This window comes from Camellia sinensis, chromosome 1 (genome assembly GCF_055761805.1).
Source record: "Camellia sinensis isolate YWXY chromosome 1, ASM5576180v1, whole genome shotgun sequence".
NCBI classification, from domain to species: domain Eukaryota; kingdom Viridiplantae; phylum Streptophyta; class Magnoliopsida; order Ericales; family Theaceae; genus Camellia; species Camellia sinensis.
In genome coordinates, this window is record NC_138961.1 from 237,783,780 (window position 1) to 237,797,187 (window position 13,408).

Sequence of the window (13,408 nt, forward strand, 5' to 3'; positions counted from 1 at the left end):
CAGAGAATTGACAGTGATTGAGCGAAATAATGTCTTAAACAATGAAAAATCTCTCTCTGACTACTACATGTCAGATGAGGAATGAGAAATAAAACACCTTTATCTTTCATATATGTTTGTATGTTGTGTCGTATTTTCGTTACTGGAGTGTAAGACAATGTTGTTATTTATCTAACTTACGGATGTATTTCAACTATTTGTTATATGAACCTGAAGTTTATGAAATCACTACATTTATAAGTACACATGTCAAGATTCGTTACGAATTTCTTTTTCTATTGATAACTCATGTCTAAGCATTGTAAAGCCATTACAATGAATGAAAACGTTTGGTCATACATGCAACCAAGTTCATTCAAACAAATCAAATCAAATCAAATCAAATGAAAGTTCTCAAATTAGGTAAAGGTCTCTTCAGATTAAATCAAATGAAAGTTCTATCGAGTCACATCAAACAAAAGTTCAGAGCATATGTCATTAAACACACAAGTTCCATCAGTTCAAACAAAGGTCTCATCAACCCAAAGTTCTATTAGATCAGATCAGGTAAAAGTTCTATCCTCATCATTTTCAAACAAAGTACATTCGGTTCTATAGTTCATACTCCATTCGCTTAGGTATATAGTCAATAGTTCTACAGTTGTTCTAAGTTCAACAGTTCTCAAAATCACATCAGAGTCATGTATCATAATAGTTCATATCGAAGAGTTTCAGGTCATATACATATACAACGTGGCATTCTCCAACTAAATTCACATGTAGGTGCACAGGCATGCAGTTGTTCATATTAAGAGGTAAGTGTCATAGTCAATATAGTAGTTTCCCAAATAAGTCTTTCTTGTAGGTATAAGGTGTACAACAGCGTATCATATAAAGTTTCTCGGTGGCACACAATAGGAAATTGTCATACAAAAGTTCCCAACCAGTTATACAGTCACTAAAGCATAGGCTCATTGGTCTAGTCAAATGGTCTTGTCAATTTTCAGCAATCACAGTACACAGTTTAGAGTTTATCACTTGGGGTCTTTACTTAGTCACACAATCCCAGAGTCATAGTCCCAATAGTCTAGTTAACAATACAAATAATATATCAATCATTCTAAGCAAAGGTATAATCATGTATGTGCATGTTCAGAATCTAATAACATTCCCAATACGGATTCACAAGTTCAATGTAAAGATGAACACAAAACAGCTTCTCTAGATACGATAGTTAAGGCAACAAGTCATAAGTCTACTCAGTCTAGATACAAATGCAGCGGATACTAAGAGTGTGTCGAGTTTGAATCAATTAACATCCCACGCAAAGGTATAGATATATGTAGGTCCAAACATGTTCCATATACAGTCAATCATAGTGTGTCCCCATGTTTAACAGTTCGAGCATAGTTCAAAAGGTTAGACACAATAGTTCATATTAAATTGTTGCAATACGGTATAAAGTTCTAGCCCAGCAGATTCTCACGGTTCACAAGTCCCAACAATTTTCGTAGCACGAGTGATTCGTCAAATTCATAGAGTTTCAGATATCTCACATAAAATTTTACAACAAGTAGTAAGTCTTCAAGACAGTTAATAACTAGAGTTCATAATGCGAATAATTCAATTGGTTCAATCAACATGTCCACAATTCATATTAAGTTAAGGAGTATATGATCCCCACACAAATTCCCACACAAACATTTGCACATAATTAAGGTAATACATGCGTCAGTCATTTCAGTATTCCAAGCATTTCTAGAATTAGGGTATAGGAATAGAATCAATTGTACTAGCATTACGCCTATTGTTGTTCGGATGAGTTTGCGGGCAAGATTTAGCCAAGTGTCCTCTTTTTCCACATTTAAAACAGACTCCAGATAGGCGGTGACAAATACCCCAATGTTGTTTCCCACATTCTTTACAAATAGGTATATCATTGTTCACATTGTTTTCCCAACTTTCATTGTCAAAAGTTATTGCCTTAGATTTTTCATTTACAGAGGTTAACAAATTACTGGTCATTTCAATTTTCTGTTTCTTTTGTTTCTTTCCTTCTGATTCAGTTGATAATGTTGACTTTGATATTTTCAATGATGTTATGCTTGCCTCAGACATCAGTGCTCTATCAAGGACATCTACATACTTTGACAATTTTAAAACACCAACTCGGTCAAACACGTCTAGGTCAAGCCCACCTTCAAATTTTCTAGCCTTTTTGTAGTCAGTGTCTATTATATGGGGTGCATATCGAGCTAGTTCAGTAAATTTTGCCTCATATTCAGCCACTGTCATGCCACATTGCTTCAGTTGTTCAAACTCAGATACTTTTCTATCTCAGATGCATTGGGGAAAATATTTTTGAAAGAAAATTTCTTTAAATCTATCCCATGTTATACCCTCATTATCGTTCTGCACTGACATCCACCATCTCCTAGCTTCTTCTTTAAGTGTGAATGTTGCCAACAAAACTTTTTGTGCCTTAGTACAAGGGAATACTTCAAATATTTTCTCGGTTTCTAAAATCCAAGCCTCGGCTTTTAACGGGTGGCTTCATTTTATTGTATTTTTGTATCAGAGTTATCATATCATATTTCACTGATTCAAGTACATGTATTTGCCTTTGTTGTTGTTGTCTCAAAGATTCGGTTAAGGCTTTGACCATTCTTTCTAGTCGGTTAATTCTAGCATAAGAAGATTCAGATTCATCTACATTTCCTATTCTTTCCATTTGTCTATACATAAATAGGGAAATCATTAACATAGGGAAAGTCCTCATTGATTTCATTCTCTTCTCAAACATATACAAAAAATTTACACATACTCATATATGATAATGCAATGTCCCCTATTTCTTTTCTAAGACATCCTATAGCTCATATGGACACATGTGTGCGGTATAACTCGTGCTCCAATACCACTCTTTCACGACCCAAACCCACCCTTATAGGTTTAGCGTCGTAACCGGCCAGTAATCCTTGGATTACCGAAGGCCTCTAAACTAATTAACAGAAATAAGGGGCTAGCGGAAGCAAATACATAATTATAATTGTCCAATGAGTTGTGTTGACTTATAAGAAACAAAATATTTAAAACCTTATATACACATCCAAAAGTCATTCTTACATTATACCTATACACATTATGGCATTATATGAACAACCAACAAAACAAACAAGTCTCGCATACAAAAACAACCAGAACTTCAAATACGTGACGCTTCCGGAACCTCCACGTGAGGCACAGTGGTTGGCTGACAACAAAACACGGATCCAACAAAAGCCTTCAGGCTCGATCTCCCAAAATGCTCACCTATACATATATATACACATAGTGAGCTAAAGCCCAGTGAATAATATTAAGGTAAAGAGGTTAGTGAACGAATTCCGAACATATCATAATCGTAAAACAAACCATAACATAATCATTCTCATATCTGAACATAATAATGGTATATCCCATAGAATACATCACATAACGTCTTCCGACTAGAGTAATCGGTCCCAGATACCGATTAAACACATATCACCACATTGAAGTGGCTAACGTGATCTCGTATCACATATATGTCATGGACCCGCATTAATATGCCATTCCCCATGACTTGGGACTATCTATGGATGCCATAATAGATTTCAAACATGGGACATTCATTCACGTAAACAGATATCATGTCAGAAATCATAACTTAACATATAACATTTGGAACATAATTCATATGAACATATCTTTACAGAAATGTTACTGACAGTGGGCTCCCATAAACGGTCAATCAATCTTCGGATGTTGACCTACAAACACAAAAGTACGTAACACAAACATATCTTATCATTATACATGTTCACTTGGCCATTATGGCTTAGCTTTCTTATTCAGTTCAGTACTTAAGACTCGTACACGTGAATCAATTCTCGGATTCATCTCGTATTTTTCTCTAATTCAATCACTCATGTTATTTCTTGGCTCAATACTCTTAAATGACTCACAATTCATGCCTAAATATGCTTAGAAAAGGATGGGAACAAAAATATGAACACTGAATGCCTTTCGAAAATATGCTAAATTTGGCCTGGCCGCTCGAGCGAACTGGTCTGTTTACAAATGTACTGGCTAGTCTCAATCTACGCTCGAGCCACAACTCCTGCGCTCGAGCAGATCAACAATATACAAAGGGTTCGCTTGAGCGTCCAAGTGGTCGCTCGAGCGGGCTGTGATAGCCTGTAAAACTACTGGATGCACGAAATGTATGCTCAAACGGCAAATCCCCCGCTCGAGCGACCTTCAAAAATTCTGGATTTCCAAAACAGAGTTTTGAGCTTCCAAATGTAATTTCAATGGCAAATTCGAGCATGGCTTGTTCATAAACTTGGAAAACTTATTCATAAACATGAATATATGATTTTCACAAACTTTTTTTACTCAAAACTCATGAATTTACCAAAATTAGACCCAAAACTTTCATGCATGTAAAACATACAACTCTTTTCTCCAAAACTTATGAATTTAACAAACTTGAACTCATAAGCTCCATGCATATAAGAAATTATTTTCCAAAACATGAAATCAAGGTTCAAAACACGATAATTCAACATGCATGTACCAAGACATTTATAATTATAAACATGGATGGTAGAATTCTAACTTCAAAGACCATGTATGATACATTCAACTTCAAATTCTTTTTCAAATCTTACAAATCATGGAGGTTAACTTCAAACTAACTCAATTCAAGAATGCATGTGAAATTTAGCTTCAAAACTCAATTTAAACAACATATTCAAGATCAAAACTAAAGAATCATGCCAAAACTATACATGCATGTTAGCTACTTCCTCTTCTTGGCATTCCTTAACTAAAAACATGCAAGTAATCTCATATAGTTCATAAATTCAACTCTAAATCATATACTCTCCAAGAATTAAGGGTTATATGCTCACCAAAAGCCTTCAAATACTCTTGTTCTAGCACAAACTTAAGCTACTCTAGCAAAATCTCCAACTTTTCTTGAATCTCTACACTTTCTCTCTCTAAGATAGAGTTCACCCTCTCTTTAGAATGAAATCTCATATTTTTGCACTAAGGAATGAAGAAGATGTGAGCTCACATGAGCTTAAGTCTTATATTTATAGTTGTAGTGGCTTAATTCTATAATTAGAACATTTGGCTAGCCAAACACAACTTAATTTTACCAAATTGAATCAATTTTTAATTAAACTTACCATAATGTTCTAAAAATTCTAATTAGTTCATCCATGCGGTCAATTCCCATTTCTGACGTCATTCAGGCCATTAATTTAATATTCTAAGCGGAAATTGCAACAGATATTACTATGATTAACAGATAGAAAATCAAATAGTATGCAAAAACACGCAACTAACATAGAATTATTTTAATCACTTGATTAGTAATTAATTATGGATCGGGATTGTTACACTAAGGGTGCTAGTGCAAATGTGTAGAGAAAGCTCACTTTCAAGCACAAAATATAGAGAGAAAGGATTCTAGAGAGAGAGGAGGAGAAATCTTGCTCAGCCAAACTTTGTAACCCCTTGCATGCATATAGATGAGCTCTATATATAGAAGATACAAAAGCCTCTTGTAAAGATCCATTCATCCACGTGTAAATAGATGGGCTCACCTGTGCAAACAGCTATCAAAATATCTACAAAAATATCTACTGATGCATTGGTGGTCGGCAGGGCACATCAATGGCCGGCAGAGGAAAGCCCATGGTCGGCATCCCTCAATGATGGCCGGCAGACCATCAAGAATATCACTATGCAAAGACCAACACATGGTCCAAATATGAGACAGAATGAAAACAGGGTTTGAAAAGATCAAACCTGGAGCGTTCCGTCGCGGAATTCAAGCGCTCGGCGAGAAATCAAACTTGTCGCTGGATGTACTTGCAAGGATATCCAAGTCTTGAGGACGGTCACAAATGGGATGTCTACAATCATCATTATATTTCACATCAATAATGCATGAAATCCTAAAAACCTAGTTCAATTAGCGTTCTTCAAAATAACAATAATGAAGAGAAAACAAAGGTATTTGTTATTTGTAGAACTATAAGAACTATTCAAAAACTATTGAAATTTCTCCCTTCATTGATAAATCGTGGATAAGCATTACAAATCCATTACAAGATAAATGGTTTGGTCATTCATCCAAACAATTTCATTCATTATCATCATCATTTGTCATCTCAATATCAGATTTATACATAGCATCCATGCTCCAGGTGAAGTACTGGTGCGCATCATCCATTAACCTATCTTCGACATGTTCATTTGCAGTCTTCATTAGTTCGGACCTTTGCAAACGTTGGGTCATGCAATTAACTTCGTCACGGATACGATGCAATGCCCTTTGCAACAACTGTGGAGTGTCAGTTGGCATACGCATGGCTAACCGGCGAGAAAATTTAATATTAACTTCACGACATAGCTCAACGAGAACGTTGCTTGAGTTATGCGAAATTCCCACTCAACTCTCATGGTATTGAAGGCGGCATGTGAGTAACGCAAATTTGGATTTAATGGGTATTGAAATTCATCTCTATCTACAACCCAATGGCGACCCATTACTGAATATAGATCAACCACCGTATATCTCATGATGATATCGCTCGAAATAGCTATAAAACTTTGTTGTGGTATGATACGATATTTATACCACATATACACAGTTGTTGTAACATGCACAAATTCAAAATGGAGATGGACACAAGTATTCATGTCTTATAAACTCTAAACTCACATACCGACAATGAAGTACTGATACTTTAGAAAGTTCACATGGTAGTTGTATGTTTGAAATTTTGTAAACAACTATGCATCAGAGTTGTCACGTCAACTTTTATGACCTGAACAACTATGTATCAACTTTATAGGAGTTGTCACTTTGACTTTTATTTACTACTCAGTGCATATCTGAAGGTTTTAAGCAAAGTTCAAATTCGCTTAGAAATTTAATTTCACTTTTCCGCTTACAAATATAATTCAATTTATTTTGCCTTGACAATATATTTAATTTCACTTTTCACCTTACACATTTAATTTAATTTAATTGGAGAAATTTGACAAATTTAATTTCAAGTTAACTATGTGTTGATTTAAGTCGGTGTTGTTCTTGTCTGCATACTATGCTAGCTTTTATCTGTAACACTTTCTAGTTCTATACATCGAAAAACCCATTCATTTTAACTCTATTACAAATTAATCTTCAATACATTCTAACTCTATAATATTTTCTCTTCAAGGTTTATGAATCTATTTTGAGCTGCATAGGGTGGCTTTTTAAACACAAAGGGTCTAATTGTTTTGTTGTTTTGTTCTGACACCCCCTCATTCCATTATGAATTGCAGAAATTCACATGGGCACAATAGCTATGGTACGGTAATAAATTGTAGCTCGGCGCAGTGATACGTCCAACATTTCTCAGTGATGCAGTGATGCAGTGACTTTAACAGACGTAATAAATTGTATGCTTTGTTTTTTCCTTAGATGCTATGTGACTTTGTGCAGAGATGCAGTGATGCATGTGACTTTTTTCCTCAGATGCATGTGATGCATGTGACTTTCTACAGTGATGCATGTGACTTTATGCAGTGATGCAGTGATGCATGTGACTTTGTGCAACGCGACTTAGATGCTTTGTTTTTTTCTCACATTTTAGAATTCATCTAAGTCACATTAATACAACCACATGGCAATAGTGTTGACAAACAACTATATAAAGGACTGAAGGAGTGATGATAAACACACAACCTTTCCACTTAGTTCGCCCTAGGAAACTATCGTTCATCTATTGAGAAAAAATCAAATGGAGTATAGATTCACAGCAGAAGGTAGGAATCGCAGAGGTGAGAGTTCATGATGAGGAAGAGGAGCAGGAGGGGACTCGCAGGGGGTAGGAACTTCGAAAGAGGTGAGAGTTCATGCTGAGAAAGAGGAACGGGAAGGAGAAGTGGCGATGCTGAAAATGAAACACCATTTACTTTGTTAGATGCCTCTTGTGCTTATCATGATAGGTTTGGGAAGCGACATTTTGTCATGCCCAAGTACTATCGAGATCCATGTGGTTTCGTGGAGGATCCATCTAATAATAAAACAGGATATGGTTTAGCAGACGCTAAACTTCTGAAGTGGCCCACACTATTTATAGAGCGAGTACAAATGGAAAGATTATGTCGGGAAAATCGATTGAAGGTGCCGAAAGCACGTTCAATTCAGATCCAAAAGGAAGATCCAGATAATGTTGATCGACTATGTGAAAGACTTCGACCTGAGATTTCTCAAATGAGCCGTAGGTCAGCCCGCGATATGAAACTATCTATACTTAAGTCGGATGCCAAGAAGAATGGAACAACACCAAATGCTGTGGCTATCAAGGCTATCACGTCTCTCTGACCCTGAGCTCTCTGATTGTTCGGACTCTGAGATTGCCAATTTGAGCGAGGATTAGGCGTCTATTTATCTACTAAATTATATTAGGTTATCCATAATTATGTGTTGTGTGTGTTAAAATAACTCTTTTAACAATGAGTTTGTGAAAGGTTTGTCTAATATTTGTCTATGTAACTGCTAAGTATTGTACTCGTCGCTTTATTTTATGTTCTGTGTTATGATGAATGTTTCTACAAATTATTTTTGTAGGATACTTATGTTTGAACTAGTTTCAGCGTTCTAAAGTGTTATAAGTGTTATAGGTGTTATAGTCATACCTTTATTTTATTTTTTTGTTCACAGTAGTAATTAGCAAATTAGATACTTTGTATATGTTGTGTGAAGTTTTATTTAAATATTTCTTAGCAACAAAAATTTAAAGGAACAACAAATATTTAGTTTTGAAAATTTTGCAAAAGTAGGCTTAGTTTGGGAAATAAATTAATCGGGGTTAGTTTGGGAAAAGCCCCGACAAAATCTCTCCGAAACTGAGCAAAATGTTCTCTGGGAGGGTGCGTGTCTCGAAGCCATTATTTTCTTCTTCTTTTTTAATTTTTAATTTTTTATTTGTTGTTTTTATTTTTGTTCATCATCGATCTTTTTTAAATTATATTTGAATTATATAACAAAATAAAAATTTATTTAAAAATTTATATTTAAATAACAATTTAAAAAATATCAGGTAAATTAAGCAAATATTTAATTTAAATTTTTTACACAATTCACTACTCTTTAGACAATGCATGCTGTTTATTTTTTAAAAATTTTATGTATAAATTATTTATATAAATATCAAATTGATCTAATAATCGTACATATAATTTTATCATTTTTAAAAAAAAATAATGGATGCGAAACATAATTTCAAAATTACATAATCTATTTTTAAATATTAAAATAATAAAATTTGGTTGTTAAGATTGTTTATCAATACAATATTTTATATGAATAATTTATATATAGGGATCTATAAGATGACTGCACGAATTATAGAATGTGGATTGAATAATAATAATAATAATAATCAACAGTGGTGGAGTGGTTGCAATTATAAAAGCGTGGTTACGAACCACGTTTTCCTTTAAAACCGAATTTTGGTTAAAAGCGTGGTTATCATCCATGCTTTCTTTAGTCAACAGTAAAAGCGTGGTTGCGAATCACGTTTTCTGAAAAAAAAAATCAAATTTTATTTAAAAGCAAATTTTCTTAAACTCATGGTTTGTAACCACGCTTTTACAATTTTACCAATTTTCTGTGGCTGGACCAGAAATATGGTGAAAGCGTGATTTGTAATAGCGTTTCAGCTTATTTTGAGAATTTTGTCCAAACTAGACCTAATTTGGGAAATAAGTTGCTATTTTAACTTATTTTGGGAAAAGCTCCTCCAATGTGTGTGGTAGCTAAGGTGCGCAGCGATGATGTGGAATTCAATGTAGCACAATCGTCCTTATCTATTTCTATCAGTGCTGAGTCTAGTCATAGAGATGAGGCGCCTTCTAAGTGGAGACCCCCAGCTTCTGGTTTGTTTAAATTTAATTGTGACATGGCAGTGATGCCAAGGTCTTCTAGAGGAGCTATTGCAGTGGTCATGCGAGATGCTCATGGAAGCCTTGTGGATGATATGGTTCGTATGGTAGCAGTGTCTTTAGCAACCCAAGGAGAGGCTTTGGCCGTTAGACTTGCATGTCTTATGGATTCCTCTTTGAATCAGGCCATAGTGGAAATTGAAGGGGATAACAGGCAGGTTATCTAATTGTGTCTCTGATGATGCACCACCTTGGGAGTGCAGCTCTGTTATTGCTGATATTAGGTCTATGATTAGGTACACCTCTCTGTCTTTTTCATGGTGTTCTAAGAAAGCAAATGGGGTAAGCTTGTCTAGGGAGGTGTCCTCCTTGTAATTGGATGTTTTCCCCTCTTGATGCTTTGTTATCTCTTTTATCATTTTCAATATAGTTTGTTCTTCGTTCAAAAAAAAAAAAAAAAAAGTGTAGATGAATGATTTGGATAGACTATGAATTACTAGGATGTATGTGGTGGCAATCATAGGCAATAAAAGTGGGGCTTGCAATAGATGTGAGGTTTGTGATGGAGGGTTTGTGAAAGATGGAGGTGGGTGTAAGTGCATCTCCAACGGTGAATCAGACTTTTCATCAAATCTGAGTCAAAAATGACTCATTTCACCAAATTTGGTACCAAATGCTCCAACAGTTCACCTTTCACCAAATCTGTCCCGGGACAACCAGGTGGTCGATCGGCTGGTCGACCGGCCGGTGGACCGGTTAGGGAAATTTTTTTTGAACTGTTTTTGAACTGTTTGAATCTTTTACTGGTCAACCGGCTGGTCGACCGGTTGGTATCAACCCAACGGTCAGTAACAATGATTTGGTGAAATGCTTCGCCTGTTCTCAGTTTGATGAAATGTTTGGTGAAATCTCATTTTGATATCGATTTGGTGCAACCGTTGGAGCATCAAACAGTAACCTTTTCACCAAATTTTAAATTTGATGCTGGGTTTGATGAACCGTTGGAGATGGTCTAAGGGATGAGTTTTGCCGTAATGGTGATAGTGGTCGTGAATGATGGGGTTAGATAGGTAGGTGTAGGGGTGTAATTTTGGCCCATGGCCCGCGGGCGGCCCAAAGCCCGAGGTGGACCCAGCCCGTTAAGACCCGAGCCCAAGCCCAGCCCAATGCTTTAGGCTAGGGCTTGAGCCATCGTTTTGAAGCCCGGCCTGCCCGGTCACACCGATGCCTAGTTTTTTTTTAATGAAAAATAATAAAATTTTGGTGGACAAAATTTGAAAAAATTATTTAGATCCGCCCAAAGCCCGAACCCAGACCCAAGCCCATGGGTCCGACCCACTAACCCGTCCAAAACCTGAATATCCATGGACTTAGTTTTCTGGCCTGTGGACTGGCCCAACCCGACCTGATTTTTTGACGAAAGTCTGCAAGGCCCGACATGGGCCTGACCCGCCGGGCTAAAATTACACCCTTATGTTATGTAGGTGGGTGGCATGACTTGTGATGGGGATGAGTAATAAAGAGATGAATAATATTAAAAATAGTTGGCGAGTAGGCGTTATTAAGCTCAGTATAGATCTTTGATCAAATTTTAATTTTGTATGAGTAAATGAATAATAAATAGTTAAAGGTGGAAAAGTAAAAATACACTCGAATTTATCCGATAGGAAAAGTCAACATCATTTTAAACAATTCAAGAAGATCCATTTAATAATAATAAAAAATGAGACAAAAAAAATTAATGCAATTTAACTTAATCATTAACGTAGAATTGAATAAAACATTTATACACATCAAATATTACACAGTATTGTAATCAATAATTTGGTACATTTTACTATAAATTTTAATTTTTTCAAAAAGAATCATGAAAATGTCATACATAACGAATTTGTTTTATTTAATTTTGTTATCATTAATTACAAAGGTAGGATCTTGTTAGTACATTTTATTTTAATAATGTATAGATCTCCCCCCTTTTGTATTTAATGATACAAAAATTAATAAAAAAATATTTATTTATGTGTGAAAAAGAATAATTCAAGAGAAGGTGTTTTCCATAAATTTTACAAATTCACCGAAATCTATCCTATCGTCTCCGTTATCATCAAAGGCACTGATCATCCTCCTGCAATTCCCAATCTCCGATCCCTCCTTGAATCCCAAAACACACACAACTCTCTGCAACTCCTTCGAATCAATGAATCCATCTCCGTTCTCATCAAACACGTCAAAAGCTCCCTTCAATTCCTCCAAACTCGGCTCCTTCTCTTCAAACAAGTTCGATAGGTCATCGGAGCCCAACTTCTCCACAAGCCTCTCATCTTCAGGGTTGCATAAAATCCCCAACCTCGCCATCACCATCTCAACATCTTCTCTGCACAGATGCTCATCTTCAATCTTCTCAGTATCAGAGCAAGCCAGGTGGTTGGAGTTCGACAACTCAAAATCCTGAATCTTATTCTTCACCGCCTGATGAGGTTTTAAATCAGCGAATTTGGATTTGATGAAAGACCCAGATGTTGATAAAATTTTATAAAATCTTCTGAGCTGGCTGAGAAGTACTTTCAACAAGAAGAACTGAAACATACAAAACACAACGCAAAATAGTGGAATTAAACTCTTTATCGATACGTTTTCGATGGGAAATTGGTTCGGATAACTGAGAATGAGAGACATGGCGAATAATAATAATAAATAATAATCTGTGTGCTGTGAGGAAAGAAAATAGAAATTAGATATTAGGAATGAATTGTATTGATGATGAGAGAGATGTTGGGATTGGAGGGGTTTATATGGGGATGATGAGATGAGTCGAGTCGGTGTTTGGAAGGGCGGCAATTCGGGGAAGGAGGAGAGAAGGTGGAGAGAACATGAAGAATTGTTGAGGAATGGAAGTTTCTTGGGTGCTGCTGCTGCCCCCTTGAGAATTGAGGCGGTGGGGGCATGCTGGCCTGATTTTAGTTGTCTAATTTTATTTATTTATTTTTTTGATGATTTTTAGAATACATTTTTACAAGTTAAACGGGAGAAAATTAGTTAATTTGTTTAAATTTTCGGATTTTTACTTGAGTAATAGGGAATTTAAATCTTAATAAATAAGGAGAGAAATAAATCTCTCTTATCAATTAGAATCTTGTAATGTTTTCATTTATTTTTATATTGTAAAATAAAATTATTTTATACATTAATCACAAATCATTTTGGTCCTTAGAAGTCTAATATGAGCAATTATTAAGTAAATTTAGAATATTATATGATAGAGGTTATATTACTTGTGACAAATGACAAACCGGAAACACACTATATGAGATAGGTTGGCTATCTTAAAATATTATTCAGCTTGTTTAATTGTGGTTTTTAGAAAATGATTTTTAAAAGATTTTATTTTTTTTATTTTTTGTATTTTAATATGTTTAATGAATTTTTTTTAATATTTTAAGCAGTTTTT

General features: G+C 35.2%; 1 protein-coding gene across 1 annotated transcript; it reads right to left on the reverse strand.

Annotated features, from left to right (window-relative positions):
• Nucleotides 1-11,770: 11,770 nt before the first annotated feature.
• LOC114314441 (putative calcium-binding protein CML46) lies at nt 11,771-12,885 on the reverse strand. Its single transcript, XM_028260921.2, has one exon. It carries the CDS (start codon nt 12,634-12,636, stop codon nt 11,998-12,000), a length of 639 nt encoding a protein of 212 aa, XP_028116722.2. The 5' UTR covers nt 12,637-12,885; the 3' UTR covers nt 11,771-11,997.
• Between the last annotated feature and the right edge of the window lie 523 nt (nt 12,886-13,408).

Coding starts and splice junctions, on each gene's coding strand:
- LOC114314441 (XM_028260921.2), bottom strand. CDS start 12,636: ATGTCTCTCATTCTCAGTTATCCGAACCAATTTCCCATCGAAAACGTA.